At 35.2% G+C, this 24,249-nt stretch overlaps 4 protein-coding genes across 7 annotated transcripts; 2 read left to right on the forward strand and 2 right to left on the reverse strand.

The window, feature by feature from the left end:
* The first annotated feature begins 4,159 nt into the window (after positions 1–4,159).
* Positions 4,160–10,349, forward strand: CYC3B (mitotic-like cyclin 3B from Arabidopsi). 2 transcript variants are annotated; one of them, XM_022278986.2, is made up of 12 exons: positions 4,160–4,315; positions 5,159–5,507; positions 5,625–5,901; positions 6,947–7,080; positions 7,363–7,455; positions 8,053–8,186; positions 8,334–8,409; positions 8,848–8,924; positions 9,010–9,043; positions 9,144–9,293; positions 9,392–9,526; positions 9,984–10,349. In XM_022278986.2, the coding sequence occupies exons 2-12, from the start codon at positions 5,217–5,219 to the stop codon at positions 10,035–10,037; spliced, it is 1,455 nt and encodes a 484-aa protein (XP_022134678.1). In that variant the 5' UTR covers positions 4,160–4,315; positions 5,159–5,216; the 3' UTR covers positions 10,038–10,349. The 2 variants fall into 2 exon arrangements, with proteins under 2 accessions (XP_022134678.1, XP_087975447.1); XM_088119321.1 differs by lacking the exon at positions 9,984–10,349 and having other exon boundaries at positions 9,209–9,293.
* Positions 10,350–11,376: 1,027 nt separating this feature from the next.
* LOC111007900 (uncharacterized) lies at positions 11,377–17,837 on the forward strand. 2 transcript variants are annotated; one of them, XM_022280453.2, is made up of 5 exons: positions 11,377–11,601; positions 12,668–15,020; positions 15,683–15,803; positions 16,423–16,482; positions 16,574–17,837. In XM_022280453.2, exons 2-5 carry the CDS (start codon positions 12,769–12,771, stop codon positions 17,651–17,653), a joined length of 3,513 nt encoding a protein of 1,170 aa, XP_022136145.1. In that variant the 5' UTR covers positions 11,377–11,601; positions 12,668–12,768; the 3' UTR covers positions 17,654–17,837. The 2 variants fall into 2 exon arrangements, with proteins under 2 accessions (XP_022136145.1, XP_022136136.1); XM_022280444.2 differs by having other exon boundaries at positions 11,377–11,597.
* A 210-nt stretch (positions 17,838–18,047) lies between these two features.
* On the reverse strand, positions 18,048–20,650 carry LOC111007916 (DNAJ heat shock family protein). The gene is made up of 3 exons (XM_022280465.2): positions 20,097–20,650; positions 19,298–19,704; positions 18,048–18,679 (listed from the first exon to the last, which is right to left on the reverse strand). Exons 1-3 carry the CDS (start codon positions 20,259–20,261, stop codon positions 18,241–18,243), a joined length of 1,011 nt encoding a protein of 336 aa, XP_022136157.1. The 5' UTR covers positions 20,262–20,650; the 3' UTR covers positions 18,048–18,240.
* A 1,047-nt stretch (positions 20,651–21,697) lies between these two features.
* CID6 (CTC-interacting domain 6) lies at positions 21,698–23,973 on the reverse strand. 2 transcript variants are annotated; one of them, XM_088120308.1, is made up of 3 exons: positions 23,787–23,973; positions 22,434–22,890; positions 21,698–22,130 (listed from the first exon to the last, which is right to left on the reverse strand). In XM_088120308.1, the coding sequence occupies exons 2-3, from the start codon at positions 22,866–22,868 to the stop codon at positions 21,972–21,974; spliced, it is 594 nt and encodes a 197-aa protein (XP_087976434.1). In that variant the 5' UTR covers positions 22,869–22,890; positions 23,787–23,973; the 3' UTR covers positions 21,698–21,971. The 2 variants fall into 2 exon arrangements, with proteins under 2 accessions (XP_087976434.1, XP_022141760.1); XM_022286068.2 differs by having other exon boundaries at positions 22,434–22,894; positions 23,787–23,971.
* Positions 23,974–24,249: the final 276 nt, after the last annotated feature.

A 24,249-nucleotide genomic window follows, 5' to 3' on the forward strand; every position in this document is an offset into this window, starting at 1 on the left:
AAATAAAATTGACATACCGAAATTACAAACCTTGTGTTTTTACTTTGTCATGGCAGATGGAACTCGTAACAACTAGTTGAACAAATTTCCAATATTTTACGTTGACCATTAAAATTAGTAATTTTTTAATAAAACTTTTTAAGTATATTTTTAAATCATTTTTAATCATAATCGCATATTTATATCAAATATAATTTTAGAAAGTATATTCTTTAAGATTTAAAATTTTCAATCCATAAACTTATTGTCATTTCAAACTAATTATTAGTTTTTTTTTGTTCAGTTCAAATGTTTGATCATATGGCTTTTTTAAAAGTTATTTTTATTTTAGTATATAAACTTTTAAAAGATTTACTTTGACTTCGACCGTTTTTTATTTCATTTTGATCTATAAGTATAATTATTTATTTTAAATAAACTTTAGTCCTCGAAGATCACACTTTTAATTATTACTTATACTTATTTTGATTTTATCCTATTAATAACACAACGTCAAACACGTATATCAATATGTAAATTCATATTTTTTTCAAAAAAGAAAAAAAGTAAATGTCAATTCACACCCATATATATATATTAGGAAATCATACCAACATATATTAATCGGCATGAATTGAATATTAATATTAGATAATAGAGTCAATTTCAACATAACTAAACTTGTTTAGATAAGTATCTCCGACCAAAAAATAACATGAATTCGAATGACCGCTTGTTATTTTTTAATAAGTTTATGAACTAATAGAAACAAAATTTTCAAATAATTAATAGAAAAATGATTAAAGTTTAACTTTCAAATTAACATCCTCATCCATATTGTAAGAAAAATAAAAAAAAATATATATCAAATCAGATTTTATTTAAAATATTTGTAAACTAAAACAGAAAGTCATTAAAATATTATTTAAATTTTGAAATATTATATTTTAATTGTTGAACCGCCTGAAATATGTTGCTGTCGAGTCAATTGCTAAATGCCAATAAACTATAATACCATAATTTGAATGTAAACGATTTCGAAAAAAAAAAAAGAAAAAAAAATCAATGTAAACTATTTATATAATTTATTTCCATTTTTTTATCAGACAGATTTTTAAAATTTGAACGTCCGGTTTTGGACCATTTTGATCCGAATAAGACGACAATGACAATGAGTAGACAGCGACGGGTTGAATTCGTATACAATTTATAATTTCAAACAAGTCAATTTTACATATGATTTATTATATAATTCCAGTAGGTTTATATTGTTCTAATAAGTTTATTTTATTTTAGTTTTTAAAAATCGCATAAATTTTATTGTATTTTTTAAATTTACATATGATTTGAATAAATCATTTAATAAAAACTTAATCATGGACGATTTTATTCATTTAGGTAATAGGTAAATATTTACCTAGATAGCTAACCCAAACATAATTGAACATATATTTTCGATCAAAAGATCGTGAGTTCGAATCTCTACTCCTACATATTATTGGAAAAAAAAATTTTAAAAAAATTCCTATATAAACCTTTAAAACTACATATATTTATAGCCAAAGCGAGCATAATTCAATAGAACCAAGAGGCTGTGAGTTCGAATCCCAACGTATATTTATAAGTATCTTAACCAGTTGAACTATGTTCGAATTTTTAGAGATGTCTATTTTACCCATGGGTCCCATTTTCATAGAGACGAATCCTTATAAATTTCACGAAGAATTCTTACCCCGATCCCCACAACATTTCTTGTAGAATTTGTCGAAAATGAAAAATACAATGGGGGCAAAATGGGCCGTTGTAACAATTCATATGATCAAATGACAGTTTTTGTATCAACCCATAAAAGACGCATGAGAATGGGAGGATATGAACAATATGCTTGCATGTGCATTTCAACATCTAAATGACATCATCTATTATTTTTTTACTATTGTTCAATTTTATTTTTTTCTAATAATATATACAATACTTTGTTTGTGTCGCGACACTTTTTTTCTCCATAAAGATTTGTATTACAACATATCGGTTAAATTATATATTTCACTTAAATATATTAGACATTATGATTGTGACAATTTGATGCCTGTAATTTGAAAAATTCCAATTAAATTAATATTACATGTTATTCGTATTCCATTAGTTAAAAATACATGGCAACCTTCCATTTTTCGATGTTGAATGGAGTGACGAATGCGTGTGTTTATATATACGACATTTTGATTTAAAATATATATCTTGATTGGTTGAATTATGTTTATGTTAATTAAGATAACTTGTAAATGAATGGACAAAGGTAATTACAATGACAATAACTTTTAGTAAATACAAATTTCGTGAAAGTTTCTTTTCATCGGATTCAAGTAGTTACATCAAATAGAGGAGTTCCTACTTTCAAATTCTATAAAATCCCACTACACTTTTACTTAAGTTCTTAATTAAGACCCAACCACATTTTATTTATTATTTTTCTTTTGTATTTTAATGTTTAATTCTTTATTCAATATATCAATTACAAGATAAAGAAAATAAAATGTGAATTTTTTGTCAAAGCGAGCATAATAGTTCAGCGGTAACTGACATATATCTCAAATAAATTTCCCTTCCAATAAATCCAACTAGGTGCTATACCAAATGAAATATATTTTTATATATTTTTGCAATTAGATAAAGTAGACGCTCCACAACCCAAACATAAAGAAATTGAAAGTCACGTGTTTTGTTAACTTGCATTCATGGTAGATAAAAGTATAATCCAACAAAAAGTTTATTTATTTTATTTTTAATTAAATCTTGAATAGTTACAATGTTGATACAAAATATTTAATTATTTGATTTTATTATATTATACATTTAGTCGATTTAATGTTTTAGCGTATGAATTAATTTATGACATATTTAAATATTTAGTAGTGCAATAATTTTATTTATTTCAGCAGTTGTAAGAGTGAGAGATCAGACCATCAATTGTAAGATGAGATCAAGTCATTAACTTTTAGTACATTTGTCTAAAGCTTCAAATGACATACCTGGAACCCAGAGACAATTTCACTAGAAAGATTCGTTGGAGTTGATATGCTAAATGAGTTTACACGACATAAGCACTTGTAGAATGGTAATAAGTGTCTTATCTACTAAACTATGCTTTGATACTGTAATCACTAAGCTAATGAATTTAATATAAACACGTACTAAAAAAACTATCATGAACAATTATTAAACACAAAATTGAAAATTAGAGATATACTACATAATTATCAAAATATAATGATCCGATGATGAAATCTTAAAAGTTGATGGATCTATTAAAAAAAATTTAAAGATAGAGGGAGTAAATAAAAACAAACTTGTTTTATAGGAGATGATGCAATGACAAAAATATGAGATATTGTAATATCACCTACCATGAGATATTGTTGACGAACCCTACGCTGGTCACAATGTTGTTCAACTCTTTAAGGATCCACTGATAAGTCATGTAACATTGATTTCGAGAAATAAAAAAAATAAATATAACTCTAGAAACTAATTAATAAAATGTTAAAATATTAGTTTCGTTGTGGTATTTTCAAATGGTTCATTTTAGTCCATATATTTCAAAAATGTTCATTTTGATAAATGTACTTTTTACATTCACAATTTTAACATCACATTGCAATTTTACCATATTTATCATTTTATTTTATTTTAAATCTCATTATTTCAATCACAATTTTAACACCACATTGCAATCAATATATTTATTTAAATATAAACAATATTTTATACTAAATAGTTTTTAGTGTAAAATTTGTGTTAAAATATTGCAAATAGAGACTAAAACAATCGCTTTTTAAAATTACATAGGACTAAAATTTTTCAAAATTCAGGGACTAAAATGAACGAAAGTTAAAAGTATAGAGACTAAAGTGAATATTTTCAAAGTAGAAATGAATCCAAACTAAAAGCAAACGGACCTAAATAATATTTTAACCTTGATAAAATTATAATTTAACATTTTTATTTTATTTTCTATTTTTTTTTATGAATGTAAAATTGCACTGGCAAGCAACATTCTGGAAGTCAAGGGGACCGAAAAGAAAATTGCACGAGGAAATATTTATTTACAATACTTAATAATTTAAATATATAGCATTTATTGTAATAAACAAATTTTTTTTTAAATGGAAGTTCAAACTGTACCATCGTCCCGCTCACGCTCCTTTGACGCTCTCTCTCTCTCTCTCATTTCTCACTCTCTCTGTCCAAAGCTCAGCTTATTCCGCTCTTCTCTGTATTTCTGCTGAGAGCTCTTCACCCCGCCATTGGAGGTCGTGGAGCTCTCGTCAGAGCCGTAAGCTCAAGCTCTGCACTCTTTTTCATTTGCTAATCTATTTATTTGATCTCTTGCACTCGTTTACGAGTATTTATTTTGTGAGTTTGAGCATTCGTTTTGACGTTTTAGCGGTTTCGAAATCTATGGCGAATGATGATTGTTGTGGACGTTTTGATTTACTTGATTTGGTGCATGGAATGGATCCACAACGCCGATTTCCGTTTTGTATAAGTCTATCGAGAAATCGAGCTTGCGCTTCATTTTTTTTCCCGCCTCTGTCCTGCCGTTAAAATCGTGCGAAAGTTTGAGCGCGTTGCATGATTTCTTGTTTTAGCGTCCATGGTCTCCGTTTTAGAGCCGGAAATTTGATTTATTAAGTTTCCGGAAGCGAGCGTGTTTTCGTCTTCCCTGTTTCACGGGCGGCGGTGGCGAGAGGGTTTGTGTTGGGTGGGGGAAGAAGAGGAGAAATAGGTAGTTCGGTGCGGCGACGGTATGAATATGGCTTTTGTGTTGTCTAATGTTTATATTAGTTATCCATGGACGTAAGTTTCATTGAAAATGTTACAGGAACTCCACACGATTTTTCGTTCCCCTTTACTTGCTGTGGAATAGTTTTACCACAAAGCCACAAATAAATTATGGGTCGAGTGTCACGGTCGCTTTGCATACACGAGGGTCTTATCTTATTACTATGGCCTTTTCACGAAGTCTTCAACGAAGCATTGCATGTTTGTTATTTCACTTTCTGAAATAGCCGCTTATCGTGCTTGGTTTTCCTGGATTTTCATACGTATTTGTACTTTTTTGTTATTTTCAACTTAGCGTAAGTTCTTACCCATTTATCTTATGTTGTTAACGCAGCTTCAATGGAAATGATATTTGATCTACTGTAATCTAGCGGTCTTCAAGGCAGGCAAAAATGACCAGGGATAACATTAATTTCCAAATTGAAGAGTGTTCTGGCAGAATCACGAGGGCGCGAGCAAAAGAGCTGAGCGACACTGGAGGCATTCTATGCTCCTCAAAATCTTCTGGAGATCAGAAGCACATTCTACGAGTTAACTCGAAAAGAATGGCATCTGATGACATTAAAATTTCTTCAACTTCCTCCAATGGCCTTCCTAATAAGAGAAGAGCAGTTCTCAAGGACGTGACTAACATTTCCAGAAAAGGTTATGAAAAGAATTGCATTAACGCTTCTAATATTCAGGTAAACTTGAATCTTATGTTTTTGTTTTAGCGTTCTTTTTTGAAATGTTGACGTGACTCATGCTGGCAACTGGTGATATAGGCAATTCTTTAACTGCTAATGACCATGGTTTAACAGGGTGCCAAACCAACTAGAAGAGTTTCTGCAAAAGCTAAGGGAAATGTGCCCTTAAATGTTTCTGTAGAAATTCTAGGAGCGGAAGAAGATGCAAACACAAGACTAGCTGAAGATTTATCTAAAATAAGGGTTGTAGAATCGCGAGAGACCTCTTTACGAGAAACTATGGACGAAAAAGAGAGACTAATGCAAAATACGTGTCTCACAAGCAGAGAATGTGGAGTTTCAGATATGATGCTCTCTGTTTCTTCAGAAGAATCAATCCCGCGGCCAAATGGTATACAACACATCTCTAACTTTCCTTTGGTATGGAGATGTATCTTTATTGCTTAACTGAACCACAAAGTGACCATATTTGGTCGGATCCAAACTATCTTGAGTGCCTTCCATGTGTAGATCTGCATCTTCCTGTTGTTGGAGCATGTTACCTTGCCTATATATGTTCCATGAATCCAAAATATTTTATATGCTTGTTAGCAAACTGCAATGGTACCTTGAATTAGAAAAATAGTCGGTGCAGTATTTCAAGCATGTGACCATTAAGCTCTCAAATTGTGAAAACTCCATGGAGCTGAAGAATTTTTGGGCCATTTCAAAAAAAAAAAAAATCATAGAATAATCCTCATAATAGGGAATAAAACAACTGCTTAATCGAAGAAGCATGCATGTCATAGCATTTTCATGGAAATGATATTGTGTTATGCGTTGAGGATTTTAACAACTCATTTCTAAAGATTTTTCCCAAATGTAAGGTTGTGCTATACCACGCCAGGTATAATAGTGTAGAGTAGTAGAAAATAAAACCTGTTATATACTTGGATTCCTTTTATGGATTTATGGAAATATGTTGTGTGCACCATGGCTGTCTTTGTGCCCTATGATTTGAACCTCGAGGAACAAACAGTTCTGTTCGAATTCTAAACTTTTCCTTCTTTATTTTTCCTCTTCTTTTCTTTCTTTCTCTTTTGGAAACAATTCCAACCTACACACCTTATACAAGTAGTCTGCTTCAAGAACTGCAGTGGAAGGAGGATAATTTGCATCTTTTATTGTCACAAGTCAAACTGTGTTTGGCATGTTTCTGGGGCATAATTAATTAGCTTGCAAGAAAGTTCTAGTTTTGTAGGAAAATTGAACATCAAAAAAGGTGGGAAATATGAGCTTCGTGGAGTAACTGTTAATTATTGATTTTATTTATAGCAGTCCTAAGTAATGTTCATGGTTATTGGCAAAAATTTAAAAGGGCCACATATTAACGCATTATATAAACATTGGTCTTGAAATGGCAAGGAGTGATAGTGATACCATTGTAAATTTTGCAGAAAAACATACGGTACCTGAACAATCGGGAGCATCAAATGATAGAGGTATTATAGACATCGATTCAAACTCAAAATGTCTTCAATCATGCAGCATATATGCCCCAGACATATATGACAGGATACGTGTGACGGAGGTTTGTTTCAAGGAGTTACTGTTCACTATTTGCCACAGTTATATCAGTCAAGTTAATGCAGATGCTGTATCCATCTTAGGCCATTGGCCACAATTAAACATGCCATACAGTCGTACATTATAAGTTTGGAAGGGAAATAAGAAATTTTAGATATTATTAGGAAGCAGCTGAACTTGTACTTCTAAAAAGTACTTAAAATGTTCGCAGTTTACATCAAAATGACTTATTGATATGCTTTTAGCTCATAAGCAAACATTGATTCTTTTCTTCAACTCTTTTCAGCTTGATCAAAGGCCCTCAACTATCTATATGGAACAGTTGCAGCGAGATATCACTGCAAACATGCGAGGAATACTGGTTGATTGGCTTGTAGAGGTTCGTTTCATCACCTTTACACCTTTACTTTGACCGAATTGATATGTTATGTTGATGAACTTGCTTAAAGGCCCCAAGTTGGCAACAATCCTTTTTCATTAGATAGAGATTTCTTTTTATAATTTTTTGTTAGCTGCACTTTGCATTTTGACCTCACAGAAAATAATTTATGTTTTATCCCTTTTATGCCATGTCTTGGCTTAGATACATTTTTAGTTGACTGGGTTTATTTTTAACGAAATATTTACTATTAATTTTTTGACCATTACATGCCATGTTAAACTATGTGCCTATTGTGTCAAAGATTATCATAGACATAATTCCCACATTCTGGGAATAGTTTGACTGTCCTCTTAAATATAATTCTAATGAAACAACTAAGCTCCATAAATTTCTTTTTAGCGTTGACCATTGCTAATGGATGCAAAGACATTTTACTTTTTGAGATTTTGTTGGAAAATAGATACATATCTGACACCAAGTCAAGCTGTGAAGTCTAAAATTTGTCATGGTTATATGAATTGTAACTTTTATCCTCTAGTTAAGCAAAAATATTATGTCAATGTGGGTTTTGTTGATGGTCAACTGTTCTTTCAGGTTTCTGAAGAATATAAGCTGGTTCCAGATACACTATATCTCACTGTGAATGTTATCGATCGGTTTCTCTCTCAAAACTATATTGAAAAAAAGCGTCTACAACTCCTCGGTGTTTCAAGCATGCTAATTGCATCGTAAGTGTTGACCATAATTCTTGTGCTAACGAAATAGTTAAATTGTCAACTATTTGTGAGGGAGGAGGGAGTCAAAAACTGTATGTCTTCACTTATTTGAGGAAAAAACTGTATTATACTCTAAACATGGCTTCCTTTCACTTGAAGAAAATACGAGGAGATCTGTGCACCGCGAGTGGAAGATTTCTGCTTCATTACAGACAATACTTACACAAAAGGAGAGGTACACAATTACCTGCTTGAAAAAAGAATGCACGTTCGAGAGTCATTTTGAATATGATTAGAATTACCCATATTTCTAGAAGAAACAAAGATGAATATTACTTGTGTCATTCCTTATGGTTACATTACTTAATTTTTTTTAAAATGCGAGTCAGCATTCTATGATGTTCATTTTGGTTTCTATCTGATGGAAAAGATATTTGATGTATCGAGATTGATAAATACGTATGACACTTGTATCATGTTTGTAACAACTGCCTTGTATGTGATTTCATTAGAGACGACTAGTCAATATGAGCATAGTTCAATTGGTTAAGGTATATATCTTCAACCAAAGAGTTGGAGGTTCAAATTCCTACTTCCATGCTGAACTAAAAACAATTTACATGTTTTGAGCGCTCAAAATGGTCGAATGTTTACAATGAAAGTTATGTAACAGGTAGTAGAAATGGAGAGCGAAGTTCTGAATTTACTGCACTTCCGGCTATCTGTTCCCACTACAAAGACATTTCTAAGGTATTATATTGTTTTGTCACCATTATTCGATACTATAAGTTCGCATATTTCAATCAAAAGTGACTTGGGCATTTCAAATTTGCAGGAGATTCATACAATCAGCTCATGCTTCTTACAAGGTACCCTATACGTTGTTATCATTTCTTTATATTTTTTTATGGACACAAAATTCTATCAACAACGAGAACTAATATTGCATTTTAACTATTTTGCAATCAGGTTCCTTGCATTGAACTTGAGTTTTTGGCCAATTATTTAGCTGAGTTGACTCTTGTTGAATACAGCTTCCTAAAGTTCCTTCCTTCTCTGATAGCCGCATCAGCCGTATTTCTTGCGAGATGGACACTTGACCAATCGGATCATCCGTGGGTCCGTGCTTCACTCCTAGAACATCTCTCTCTATCTATCTATCTATATATATTGTTAAAGAAAAATGTTGTCTCAGATTTTATTGTGCATTTTTACAGAACCCAACTCTGGAGCACTATACCAGTTACAGCGTTTCTGAACTGAAAACTCCAGTGCTTGCCCTTCAAGAATTGCAACTTAACACCAGCGGTTCTTCCCTAAATGTCATACGTGAGAAGTACAAACAAACAAAGGTAAGAACAAGAAAAAAAAGTCTCTCTCTCTCTCTTTTATTGTTTTATTGGAACTGTTAGATCGTACTGTGACTGTTCATGGTGGTTTTTTAGAACTGTTTGGAAAATTATTTTGATGAATGATCTTTAAAACTTCAGCTTATTTTGAAATGTGTAGTTGAAGGAAGGGTTGGATTGTAAAATTTTATCCATAAACTTTGAGCATCCATTTTGTTAACTATACATTATGAACTTTGAGGTATACTTTATAGTTCTTGGTATTAACACAATTGATGTGTCCAGTAAGAATGTCACATTCACGTTTCACTCATGGTTCTAACTTCTAACGATAAAAACTTTATAAGAATCTTAATTCAATAAAAACTTTATGAAGTTTGGGACTAATCAGATACAACGTTCAAAGTTAAAATATTTCAATTTTCTTATTGATATGATATGATGTGTATCCTTATTACAGTTCAAATGCGTAGCGACATTAACATCCACTAGATCGATTCTATCACTGTTCTGAAGAACAAGAGCTACCCATTCCAGGCAAAATGGTTACCTTGGAGGATGCCTGTATTTTCAGGTGATCTGCCATTCTCCTTCTAACCTCCCCCAACTGTGATGGAGCTAAAAGAACAGCCAATCCCTTTTGAACTCAATGCTTTGAACAGCAACTCTCTGTTACTGGTACTTCTCTAGATCATAGATGTGGCCGTCTGTGTAATCTTATGGTTTCTGTGATAGGCCATGACTTGTACATTAATATTCGCTTAGCTGAAATGAAAATACTGCTATTTTTCGTTCCTCCAAGCTACTTTGGAGGTTTTCTAGGTCACTTTTATCCGTCTCTCTTTCCCCGTTTGATTGCAACTCCTTTTCCAGTACAACAAATATGGAATCACCGACTTTTACATGAACTTTGCCTTGACCATTGAGCTACGTTCATGTTGGCTCAACATTATTTTTGTATCGAAAACTTTTGTTTAGAGCCTCAATTAATAACATATTTGACTGTCTTCTTGAACTCTCGTTGAAACTGTAAAGCCTTTTGAATATGAATTGGATTTTTATACTTCAAGTTTAGAACTAAATTTACATTTGGTACATAGTTTGCTTTTCTAGAATTTGAGATTCGCTAACCCGGCATATTATATAAATTTAGACTAATAACCAACAATTATAAGTTATTAGTTTTATATCAATAATATAAATACGTTTATTTTTCTTTATTACAAATTACATTAAAAATCTCACCACGGCATTAAAATAAATGCAACATTGTATTTTGTTAACTAAGGTTAAGATTTGAAATAAGTGCAACATTGTATTTTGTTAACAAAGGTTAAGATTTGAAATTTAGATTTGGTATCTCAAGCCATTCGTTGCCTCTCATGCGATTTATAGTGTTTCGGGTTAATTTCAAAATCTAACTGATTTGATAACAACTTTATTTTTTAATATTGTATTATTTACTAACAAACCTTTTAATTTATAATTACTTTTAGCGGGATTCGTAATCCACCTGGGAACACTTTTTGAAATGAACTTAAAAAACTATATGAAAAAAATCTTCAAAACGATTTAAGATAGAAACTAAACAAAAAGAAGACTAATTAAAATAAAAACTAAATACTTTTTTTTTTTGAGGAAAAAAAAACTAAATACTTTATTAGGGTATTTTCGTCTTTCGACATAAAATCACATAATTCTAGTGGGGGCGATCTGCAAAAATCGTACCCGACACGTAATCTGCGGCACGTGTGAATCCCATTCAAGATAACCGCCATCGATGTGGCTGACACGTGGCGGCGAAGGTGATGCACCGCACACATAAATTGCATTTTCTCACTTGTTGTCACGGATTGAATTTTTCTAGGGTTTCGAAACCCGACCCCTTCGAATTCTCTCTTTCTCTCTCTCTCTCGGTTCCATTTCAATTTCTCTCTCTCTCCACTCTGCTCAGCTTGAATTAGCATCGTCGTCACTCCTCTCTGGAATTTTCGATCTGGTGATCTTCTCACTCGCACTTCGTTCGTTGCGCCGTTAACGCCTTTGGCGGCTCGTGCTGTATTGGGCGATTCGTGTACGTATGTGCGCTTCTTGCTTTTTCGGATAGTTTTTGTGGATGTTTTTTGGGTTAGGGTTTTGGGTTTACGAATGATTGTTGGTATCTGTTTGGCTGGGTTGTTTTTGGATTATTTTTAGTTATGTTGTGATGATAATTGTGGAATTCTTGATGTTTTCTGGTTTTGCGTATTATGTCTGCCTTTTGTAGTTGAAGTGAATTAGTTCTTTTTTCATTGGCTGATTTTTTTTGGAGTTTTTTTTTTGTTTGTTTTGAAATCAATTCTTTTAGGATTGGATTGGTGAGATCGGATAGTGAAGGGTACTTTTTTTTGTTCGAAGCACATGCTAGGCTCTATGTGAGGTTGAATTGATCTATTCATTTTGAATCTGGGAGGTGTATTATTTTCTTAGAAATCCTGTCACGTATTTGCTTGGTGGTGTGGAAATACTTTTGGTCTTGTCACATAGTTTTCTAAATTTCAACAATATTAGATACCGATTATCTATTAAAATGATGACTGATCTTTACACGTTATGGTTTAGTGTTGTGACTTAAAAAGTTTCATGATGCCTTCACCTAATCGAACTTAAAAATTGGCTAATTAGGATTACAATAGAGCAGAATTTTCTGTTTGAAGTTGATGATCTATATGATTTCTTTTAATCAGATAGGGTCATGCCTAATGGATTGTTCATCTTTAATAGATCACCTTTGATCGTCCTCTTCCGTGTAAATCTGATGCTTATTACACAACAGTATTCCCTGAGGTTGTCTTGTGCATACCTTACTGTCATGCCTTGAGGCAATATTGCCAGTTTTACATTGAGGCATGCGCCCCATATGCGTTTTGGAACTTGGAGTTTGATAAATTGTACTCTCTGACTCATTGGTTTTAGTCATATTTGTATAATGCACTTTCTGCTCGTACATCCCTGCACTTACAAAATTGAGTATAACCGTAGAAAATATAGGTGTTGTTCAACTGTTGGTTTTTAAAGTTAACAGTGTGCAGTTAACTCTGATATTTTTCTGTAAATCTTAAATATTTCCTTGATTCTGAAGATGGGTTTTTGTTTTAAATGCAGATGCTACAGTTTTTCTTAATGATGAAAAAGCACAGCATGTGGACATTATTTTGATGTTTGTATCACTCGTTGAAATTTATAATGTGTGATGCTGATGTAGCATGTCCAACAATCTTGTTTCTGAAGAATATTCAATACGAGGAATGCAAAGTAGTCAATTGGACCCTATAACAAACAAAATGGAATCATCATTATCAGAAGCTCAAAGAGGGGTTGTAGTTTCTGCATCTAATGAACCTTCATTGCATCAATATTTAGTACCGAACAGGCAAATGGAATTAATGGGATCAATTTCTGGTGGCTCTCTATCACAAAGTGGAATAGTATCACGCATGCAAACAGGACAGGTTGATGTTAAAGCTAGTAATTTTGGACAACAGCAGTTCCAAATACCTGGCAATCAGTTTGGACGGACTGGAAACATGATGAGAACTGCCGAAGGAGCTCTGTCACTTCCAGTGAAGCGCAAGGCATCAATGGAACCTTTTAACTCTCTTTTGCAGCAGCCTTCGTTGCAAAATAAGCGAGCTGCACAGATGGAACATCGACCATGGTTGCAACAAGCATCTGGAATGGCCAGAAGACCTCCTTTACAAATACCAAACGATTCCCCAGCTTCCATATCGCTGCACTCCCCTGCAGCAAGTAAGAGAAAGGTACAAATGGAACCACATCCGTCTAAAGTTCATCAACGTTCTGGTGCTTCTAAAAGTCTGAGTGCTACCCCAAATCAATCTTCCAAGATTCAAAACGAGTCAACTGGATTGGTGAGGTCAAAGATGAGGGAATCCTTGACTGCTGCATTAGCCTTAGTATCGCAGCAGCCAGACAAATCATCTAATAATGAAAAAAGTCACCTAACTGAGGCTGCAAAGTCAGAAACTCAAAAGCAGGAAAATCTGTTATTGTCTGGGCCAGCTGTTGGTCATGTATCTGATGACTCAAAAAAAATATTTTCTGAAAAATTAGATTCTGTTGGTCTTGAAGATAATGTAGGAAAGATGTTAGATAAGAGTTCGCTAGATGTAAATGTCAGTGATCTAGAAACATTGAGATATGATGGGCGAGTATTTCAACCAAATAATGGTTTGTCTTATGAAGACATTCCTTTTGGCGACAACTTTTTTATCAAAGATGATCTTTTGCAAGAAAATGGTCTCGCTTGGGTACTGGATGCAGACTTGGGGGTAGCTGATAAAAAGGAACCACGAACTGATGAAATTCATAAAATGGATGTTGGGGTTTCAAATCAAGGTCCGGAGGCAAAAGCAGTTCAGACTCCCGAGTGTTTGGCACTTAAAATTGAAGAAGAATTATTTAAATTATTTAGTGGTGTTAATAAAAAGTATAAGGAGAAAGGAAGGTCCCTTTTGTTCAACCTGAAAGACCGAAGCAATCCTGAACTGAGAGAGAGGGTTATGAGGGGGGAAATTTCCCCAGAAAGATTGTGCTCCATGACTGCTGAGGAACTCGCATCTAAGGAGCTTTCTGAGTGGAGAATGGCGAAGGCAGAAGAATTTGCTCAAATGGTAGTTTTACCTGACTCAGAAGTTGATATCAGGCGTTTGGTGAAGAAGACACATAAAGGCGAGTTTCAAGTTGAAGTTGAAGAACATTACGATAATTCCTCTACAGATGTTTCATCTGGGGCTTCTACATTTTCTCAGAGTCAACGTAGTAAGAATGAGACTGAAGGTGGGTCTTCCGAAGAACCTGAAACAATCAAGGATGAACAAAATATTTCTGGCCAGAAAAATGGTGCAGCTGACAAGGATAACTACACCTTTACAATTGCATCTAATGAAGGGTCTGATTTGATGCAAGGACTCATGGTTGATGACGGACTGAAGGATACAGAGCTACTGCCTCCAATCGTCTCCCTAGATGAGTTCATGGAGTCTCTTGATACAGAGCCACCTTTTGATATTTTATCTGAAGGTGCTACAGCTGGCAAATTGTCGCCTGTTCTGGAGAAGGAAGATTCAGAGTCGGGCTCTCGGTTGAAGGGTGCAGCTCCTGCTACGAAAGGTTCAACTGACGTGAGCATTTTGAAAAATAAGAATAGTGAGGAATCTTCAACAAAAGCAGATATTGGCTCATCTTCTATCGGCCATGTGAATTTGAAATCTAGTGATAGTAAAACTGATGTGGATTTTAATGAGAATCAAGCTCTTAAACGAGCTTCCCCTCGTTTAAGATCCCCCGAAAAGAATGACGGTGTAAAAGCTAGTGATAGTAATGCAAAATCTGGGACAGAATCTCTGCCAAGCATGTTTAGGTTAGAACATTTATGGGACGGCATCCTCCAGTATAATATCTCAACAATGACTCCAGTCGTGGGTACCTACATAAGGTGTGCATTTTCTCTTATTAAGTCTCACGGTTTTTATTGGAATTCTAATTGTATTTAAAAGACTTGTACAATTCTGTTATATATATATATTCTTTTATCATGGTTATACTTTGAACTTTGTTGAACTTAGTTTTTCCTTGCACTGATTGATCTCCTGCATTTACATGAATTCGTATGGTTTCCGCATTCCTGCATGGTTTGGCCTTTCCATGTGACTATTAATGTTTAATGGGAACTTTTTATTTGTTGAAAAAATTTCCATAAGAAGTTTAGGTACAATGTATTTTGGTCTCGACTGTTGGGATTTAGTCGTATTCATCGTGAGGTTTCTACAATTGAGGATCTTATCCCGTGGACGACATTTCTCTTTCTTTGGTCGGCCAACTATATATATGCATCTTCATTTGAATGAAATAGTTTGATCTGCAAAATTGCAACAAACGGATTGCTTTGTCATCCGAAGATGTGTTACATTAGAACTCTGATTCCTGCAGCTGGTTGGACATTACCTGTTTGATAGTTTGATTTCTCGGATTTGGTGTACATGGAATTTTAGCCTTATTGGTATTTTCTGGTCATTAACGATTTGAATTCTAGTCATAATGTCCTCGATGAGATTTTGATTTTGATTTTGTTTCTGTATTGGCTTTGCTTTGCTGCAGTGGTGAAAGAACATCAGCAAAAGATTGGCCTGGCATTCTTGAGATCAAAGGGAGAGTCAGATTGGATGCTTTTGAGAAGTTTCTTCACGAGCTTCCATTGTCTCGGAGTCGTGCCGTTATGGTATCTCTAGTTTATTTTTGTTGTACAAACGCTTCTGACCAATTTCGCCCACTGAAATCCACTCCTCGGGACAAAACAAGAACAAAAATAATAGGAGATGAAAGTGCAAAGAGACGTAAAATTTTTGTGCTTGGGAATAGGATCTTTACTCTGGCGACGGATGTTTTGGGCAATAATAACCATTCACATCTTGAAACTGAAGAAAATACAAATCCATTATTTTTTTGCCCCAATTTCGATGGGTTCTCAAGTTCGTGCGCAAGCATATGGCCTATTGGACAATCTTGCATGGAAAATATGGGAAACTTTGCATTATTTATAATTATTCCGTTCAAACAACTATTCTCTTCTTAAATAACCTAAAATCTGCTCAACAATTTAGCTTTGAGGCTGGATTCTCTCTGTTCTTTGAAGATGTTAGTGAATCAAAATTATCAGGACAATCAAAGACGTTGCAATTCCAATCTAATTGAGTCATAAGAGTAAACGCAATTCTTCTATGTTCAATTTTCTTCCAAAACTAAAAGAATTCGGGAGAATAATTTATAACAAATTAGTATTGGTGTAGTTGTTGGTTCTGGATTTTGTAGGTGATGTTAATTTTCCATATTTCCTGCAGGTTCTTCATTTGGATTTAAAGGAAGGACGGCCTGAACCTGAACAAGCAAGTCTTCGAGAGGTAATTGAATTGACTAAAACATTTTACTGTCAGCTTCAGCTTTAGCTTCTGCCCTTTTTTCATACTGGGCAACTTTCAAATCTTGCTGCAGGTGGCCGAGTCATATATTGCGGACGAGCGAGTTGGTATAGCGGAGCCTGGGTCGGGGGTGGAATTTTACTTTTGCCCTCCACATGGAAGGATTCTTGAAATGCTTGGGAGGATCATTCTAAAGGAAAATAATGAGGCACTTAATGCAATTGAAAATGGCCTAATAGGCGTTGTTGTATGGAGAAAATCTCAATTAACGTCAATGTCACCAAACTCAACGTCACACCACAAACGCAGTTCGAAAAAGCAACATTTTAGTTCTAGGAGACAACACCAGGACACGAAAGCTAATAATGTTTCCCCTAAACAGACCATCCCTCCTCAAGGTTTCTTTCCCGTCCCTGGTGCTCGTCCTCCGCCTGAGGACGATGATGCCGATGGCGACGATGATGACGTCCCTCCTGGCTTTGGTCCTTCAACTGCTCGGGATGATGATGATCTCCCTGAGTTTAATTTTTCTGGTTCTGTCAACCCTCCTGGGTTTTCTTCCCGGAACAACTCCCCTACTCCCCGAGGGCTGTCGAGGCCGCCCGCTTTTCACCCGGTCTGTCAAACTGGGTCTCACCCTGTTGAGCAAATGCGAGAGCTTGTGTTCAAATATGGACAAAATGCAAGCAACAACAACAGCCCCTCTGGTGGCAACTGGCGAGAAAGGGGCTTAAGTTCGGTACCTATGCAGCCATGGAATGACGACGATGACGACATCCCAGAGTGGCAACCGCAAGCAGCAGCAGCCTCCCAGCATCAAGTACCTCCCCCATTGCACTCGCAGCAGCCTGTGCGTGGCTTCCAGAACCCCACGCTGAGGCCTCACTACATGGCAAACCAGCAGCAGCAGCAACATCCGGGGCAAGCAAGCCGGTTGGTGCCTAATCAGCAACAGCCGATGCCAGCCCCGCCTTTAAATATGAGTCAGCAAGGGACGTGGTGGGTTCCTCAGGCAGGCCACAGCAACAACAATATACAGCCTAGCAATTTAGGTCATAGCCATAATCATAGTAGTAGCGGTCAGTTTTATGGTTCATTTGGCCGATCCTCCAACCCTCGCCAGGATCATCCCTCAAATAGTAGAAGATTTTGAGTTTTTCTTTCATTATGTAAAGTTAAATTCTTTCTCTCTGTTCTTTGTCTTATTTTTCTGTTGTAATCTCCGAATCTTCACTTTTGCGACTGTTTTACATTACAGGGATAGTGTATCTGTACAAGGCATTTTGCCTTTTCTTTTCAAAAAGCAATCCATTTGGGTTCATATTTATTATGTTTAAGACACATCTTTGAACTCAAAATTTCTTCATCGTGGACTTGTCGTTACAAACACAACGTGACAACACCTTATTTATTGTTGGGCTGGCCTGTGTTTTGGCAATAAATATTACAGATTTGAATTGGAAAATGTCGGTTGGTTCTTGTAGTTTAATTTTATTCATATTGCGAAATATCTTTTTACGCCAAAAGGAAAATTATTAGATAGAGAATAAATACAAAAGAAAACTAATTGGAGAAGGAGAAGAGAAGGTTATGGCTTACAAATGAAAGAAGAATGATCGGGTAAGTTACAAGAGTTTGTTTTGATATCTAAACTTGTGTGGGCATATGATTTTCTTGACCCACCCTATTACTGTTTCTTTCAACAATGGCATATTGAATGTATCAGCGATACCTTCTTCATCAACCTCCCAGGGCGCGTTTGAGTCCTGCTCGCTGCTCGGGAGTTAATCTTGTTGGGAACTTTACTTCAAATTTGATCTTCAAATCGCCCCGGTTGCCTGGCTCTCTTACTATTGGCATTCCCTCTTTGGCGACGACGAGCTCGTAGCCTGGGCTTACAATGTCTGATACGGGTATCGAAAGGTTACGACCATCGAGCGTGGTAAGACTTACAGTGGTTCCACCCAATGCCTCTGCTAATGACACCCTATGGTTCATAATGATGTCATTGCCATCTCTTTTGAAAACATCATGGGGCTTCTCGTCAATAACAAATACCAGATCTGCAGGCAGTTGGTTTGGCTGTTCATTCCCTTTATCTGGAAAAGTGATCTTCGTTCCCTTCTTCCAACCGGGCTTCACATCGATCGTCAATATCTCCGTCTCGGGGATTTGTCGCCTGTCACATTTTCAGATATAATAAGATGGAATAGGATTCATTAGAGAGTAACCATCTAGAGAAAACGTAAATATCAGATTCCCATTCCAGGCCCTAAAACCTATCCTTTTTAACGTCAAAAAATGTAAATTCCCAAGTATAGAGGAGATCAGCCAACCTCACAAGGGAATCCACAAATTAAACCAAAATTTCATCCTCTAAAAATGTCATTTATTGGTTTTTATTTTTAAGGATCATAGCCCCAATCTTATCATTCGGTTCAATAATATTATTGGTCAAAACCATGACATTAATATTCAAAACCAAATCAATCAAAAGATTCATCACATCATCTCAGACAAAAGAAAATGCTATGATTATTTTGTAACAGTAGTGTACAACACACATTCATAGGAAATTTCTTCTTATGATTCACACTGGTTGTTTTTTTTTTACTTCTATTTTGTTTAATAATACTACAGTTTCTTATTAAGAGAGAAAAAAAAAGGAAAAAAAAGGGAAAGACAGAGACAAAAGCTAAGGAAAAAAAGGTGCTGACTGCTGTTCTTCTTTGAAGAAAAAGCAAAGTGAAGCAGCAAGTTGAAAAGAAAGAAGGGAAAACTTATGAAAATTGCATACCCATTGGCATCCACAATAGTTCTTGAAATCTTCATTTTCCTGGTTGATCCTGAGTACAGCTCCTCAAGAGTGCAGGGCAATTTGGTCTCAACTGGTGGGGGTTTCTTTGGTGTTACACCTTCACTATATGTTCTGAAAATGTTCTCACTTCCACCAAATCCCCCAAAAATTCCTCCCTCTGATTGGTACCTCATAGACTTCCCAGGCCCAGATGAACCAAACCCAAAAGGGCTGCTCCCAAAAAATTCTGCAAAAATATCCTCTGCATTCCTCGGATTAAACCCGCTCGACCCACCGCTGCCTCCATTTCCGAACGGGAAGCTTCCACTGCCCGGTGGTGGCATGTCTTTTAGCCCTTCTTCACCATATTGGTCATAAATTGCCTTCTTCTGAGGGTCACTCAACACCTGAATTACAAAACTTATCCTGATTATACAAACAGTTTGGGTATTGGTCTCTGGCCATTGGCAGAAAAATGAATCAGAAGTAAACAATCATCTGAAGAAGTCTAAGTTCAATCCCAATACAAAATAATATAGAACCAAAAGCATCATAAAATTCTGTTTTGGAGCATTGGAGAGGTTGAAAATGGGAAAGAGGCAACTCTTTGTTCCTCTGATAAACATATATTTTATAGAGATTCTTTCGGCAAGGAAACGAACATAGACTTCCTAATTAATTCTCGTTCTCACAGCCCCAATCAATCATCAGAAAACAGAAAAATTATGGGATTAATAAGCTGAAGAAGAACATTTCAACAGTTTAAGGGATCCAATAGATAAAAGAAACAAAATCTTACCTCATAGGCCTCGGAGATCTGCTTGAATTTGGTTTCAGCTTCTTTCTTGTTGTTGGGGTTTTTATCAGGGTGCCATTTCATGGCCAACCTTCTATAGGCCTTCTTGAGATCGTCGTCATTGGCGTTCCTATCCACCTTCAACATGTTGTAATAGTCCACTCCCATTCTCGATCGGTTCAAAAAATCAGATCCAATCGCTCGAAATCCCTAGAACCAGGGTCTATCTCAACAAGACCCAGATCGAACGTTGAATTTCGGTGTGATCTTAAACTCGTCCCTGTTTCTGCACACAAATTAAATGCAGAAACATAAAATTGCGAAAGAAACGTACAACTGGAGACAAAATTTTGATCGGTCGGTCCTCCGCTGCAGATTGAAGACAGGAAAGTCAAAGTTCTGGATCGGTGATTTGGTATGGAAAGAATTCGTACAGAATTGAGAAATGAAGTTGTGAGATGCACGCAGCTGGAGATTGATCAATTTGTTTTGATACCGCGTTTGCCGGAAATGTTAGGATTTTTGTTTATAACCGAAAGTCGCGGTGAATTTTCAAATTCTCGTTTTGCTTTTTTCTTGTTCCTTCTTATCTTTTCTCTTAATACGGTTTACGAACCCAGTTAGTGGTTACACTTCTGAACGACATGTCGTTAACCTTCTCAAGTTTAAAAAAAATAATAAAAAAAAAAGTCTCTCAAATTGTTACTTTTCCCGACGGGGACGAGGCCCTAATTCTACCTAAAAATTTATTGGTTTACGAGATAAGACTGTTGTGTTTAGGTTTTGAGAATAATTTAAATTGTGAAATTTATATTTTAAGATGGTTGTATGATGAGTTTTTATTTTGATAATTTGTTATGTGAATTATGAGATACAATTTTTCTTTTCAAATGGAGATTCCTCGGGAAAATTTAACTATTTAAATGAAAATTTATCTCGAGAATTAATGAAATTTAGTGGGACATTTTGTGGGGATGATGAACGAAATGAGAGCGGGGATGGAGAAGTTGCCCCCACTTGTCTCGATAACATTCCTAGTAATAAGAAGTTATATTACATTGACCAAAATGTTGAATGTTTGAATTTTTATTCTCATATTGAATGAAAGAAGAAAAAGAGTGCGAAATGAGGGTGGGAGGTTGGAGGTTCAATCCCCTATATTCCCAATTTGTTGTAATAAAAAAAACTAAAACCGTAATTTTTTTTTTGAAAATAACTAAAATTGTAATTTAACCAAAAAACATAGAACTAATATTTTTTTTCCATTTTTTTAATGAAGAAAAATTGACAAGTACCCCATCAATAATTCATTATGATATTATCAACATTCGGAAATTATTGTTCAATAATTGATGATATTTTCTGATAATATTACAAAGTATTTTTAATCCTTTTTTCATGGAAAAAAAGGTCCTTTCGATTGTGGATTTTCATGATATTGGCAGTTTTTAGCAAACTGATGGAAATAGGAACCGAGTGGTCCAATCTCACCAAGTGTAACAATGCAAAAAACATACAACTTTATGAATCAAAATAGTTCAGAAAATCAAACTGTTTGACGTGAAGTGTGTACTCTACAACACAAATAAGGGAAGAAAGAAAAATGAACAAGCAAAGCTCACACTATATTTCGATCTTTTTGATCGGTCCAAAACGACGACAATGATTATCGCGAATGAGTTCGTGTAAGTACAAGTGATTTGAATATGTAGGATATTCAAATCAACAAGGAACTTGAAACTATACAATCCTATAACCAGTGATGATCCCTCATCTCAAAGGAGGATGTTTACTTATATGAGCATCCCATAGAAAAAGTTCTCAAAGGAAAACCAGAATGGGAAAGAAAAGTTCACTTTTCGAAACCAATCGCCACTCCTAGGATCGGAATGAAGTGCTTGCATTCCCGACTACATTCTTCATTTTGAAAGATGGTTGATTATCAGCTGCAAACCCGTATTCCGAGATGTCACCAATGTCCAAAGAGTCCGGGAGACCTTCAGGGACATAATCTTCAGAACCAAATGGCTGTTTGTTCTAAACATCAAATGAAACCAATAAGAGAGTTAATTACCAATAATTCCTAGAAGATGTGAAGAATGCTATATATTTCTCTACTTGTGGATAAAATGTGTTTTGTTTTGATTGACAATACGAGATTCCCTTAATAAGTTACTGTATTTTTTGTTTCCTATAGGAAATTCAAATCACAAGCTGCTACATCGGACATAAACAGTGTTTGTCAACCAAGTTTGTTCAATAGTAACCGAAGTAGAAACTCGAGTGAAACAGCAGTTCAAGATAAAAGCAAGAAAATGAACGAGGGTTGAAAGAGAGAACCTCGAGCAGGCTCAGCATGTCTATAGCAGCATCCACGTCACCTTTATTTGCCAAATAGACATCAGTAAGGGACTGATCAGATAGTCCAGGGAAACTAGCCTTAAGAAATTCCAGATCCAAATCAAAGTCTTTATCAAACATCTCCACCATTTCATTGAATTCACTCTTGTGTTGCGACAATGATCCATGAGAGGGGTGATTCTTCATAGCAGAACCAACTGCAATAGGTGCTTTTTCACCAAGTCGCAGGTTTGAATTAGGGGAAATGCTGTCATATGGAGGATTATGCATATAATGTTCGGAATATCCCGAAAAGTTGCCCCCTATACTTTTCTTAGAAGAGTTTTCTGCTATAAAATTTTTGTCAGCCTCTCTCTTGGAGAGTGGAATGTAGGATGCTGCATATGGATTCAAAGATGATCCGAGTGGCTTCATTGCATCAGACGCAGAAATGATCCTTTCTGACAAACAATTTATCAAAAGTGAAAAAAGAACGAAGGCAGAACGAAGAAGTAAACATATCATTATTACAAATCCATAACAGTTCGAGTGAAATGCAACAACAAGTCGAGAACGGCCTCTAAGTTCTGCAAGCATCTAAAATTAAATTGCTGCAAGTTTATAATTCCAAAGAAGGAACCAAACCACTTTAGACAGGCCATACTAGTCTAGTAAAATTGATGGAATGAAAATTGTGAAATGTTACAAGAAAGTAAAATAAAAAGTCAAAACGGTTGTGAAATGAATGAAAAATTGTTAAAGTTAAAAGAAGCAAAGAAAGATTCAGATCATGCAAATTCGGGTAATCCGCTCACAATCTCACTGAAATGCAAAATCTTTAGCAATTCAAAACATCAGTCGCATGATCAGAAAATTAATACTAGTTACATCTATATTCTTTCACCAGAAATGATCCATCTACTTTCAAGTTCTATCAGCAAACTATGCCAATAAAGAGTTAAAACAAACTCCAAGAAAAGCAAAGATTAGACCAAGGCAATATCAGAAGAAACAAATCCCGTGTAGTAAATTATTTCAACCAAGATTTAAAGGATAAAACCCAAACATCGAAAGCTCACCAATCGGAGGAATCGAATCTTGATTACCACATTAGAGTAACACACATCATTACTTCTAAACCTAATCTTTCTTCAATTGAGAATATCAAACCACCACAAATTAGTTGAATAACAGAATATATGTACCAATAACAACATTCGTTTTAACGCCAGAAACCTCATCTATATCATTTCTCAGTAAAAAGAACAGATGCAACAAATAGCAGTACTCAAAGAGAAACCAGAGAATTCAACATCTACCACGACGATCGGACTTCCAAACGAAGAAACTCACCCTCCAATTCAAAATCTCGATCTTGCAGGCAGAATTTCAACTACAGCAAGAACTTAACAAACCCTAATTGCTTCAAAGATGAAGTAAACGGAGAATTCGGGCAATGATCGGAAACTTGCGGTTCGTAGGTAGAGAATTGAGAAGTCGCGAAGAAGATCCTCATGGTTTTGTACAGGAAGACTATATAAGACTTTTTACTTTGGAGCTTTTGATGATTGATGACGCTCTGTTGAAGGGACTGTTTGGACACAAGGTTTAGATGCTCCGCGGTTGGGATGGCACCGTTAACTAACACGTTTTGAAACGAAAGGGGAAACTAGGAAAGTACAACCGGCGGTTACGGAACTTAGCCGCCGTCTGAAAACGGGTTGACCCGCTATTGAACCGTACGGTCGTGTATTTGAATTGTGATCGTGATTTAATTAAATTAAAATTAAAATTAATTATTTTTTTTTTTGTAATT

This window comes from Momordica charantia (genome assembly GCF_013281855.1).
Source record: "Momordica charantia cultivar OHB3-1 chromosome 11 unlocalized genomic scaffold, Mcharantia_2.0 BLBB01000011.1, whole genome shotgun sequence".
Classification (NCBI taxonomy): Eukaryota; Viridiplantae; Streptophyta; class Magnoliopsida; order Cucurbitales; family Cucurbitaceae; genus Momordica; species Momordica charantia.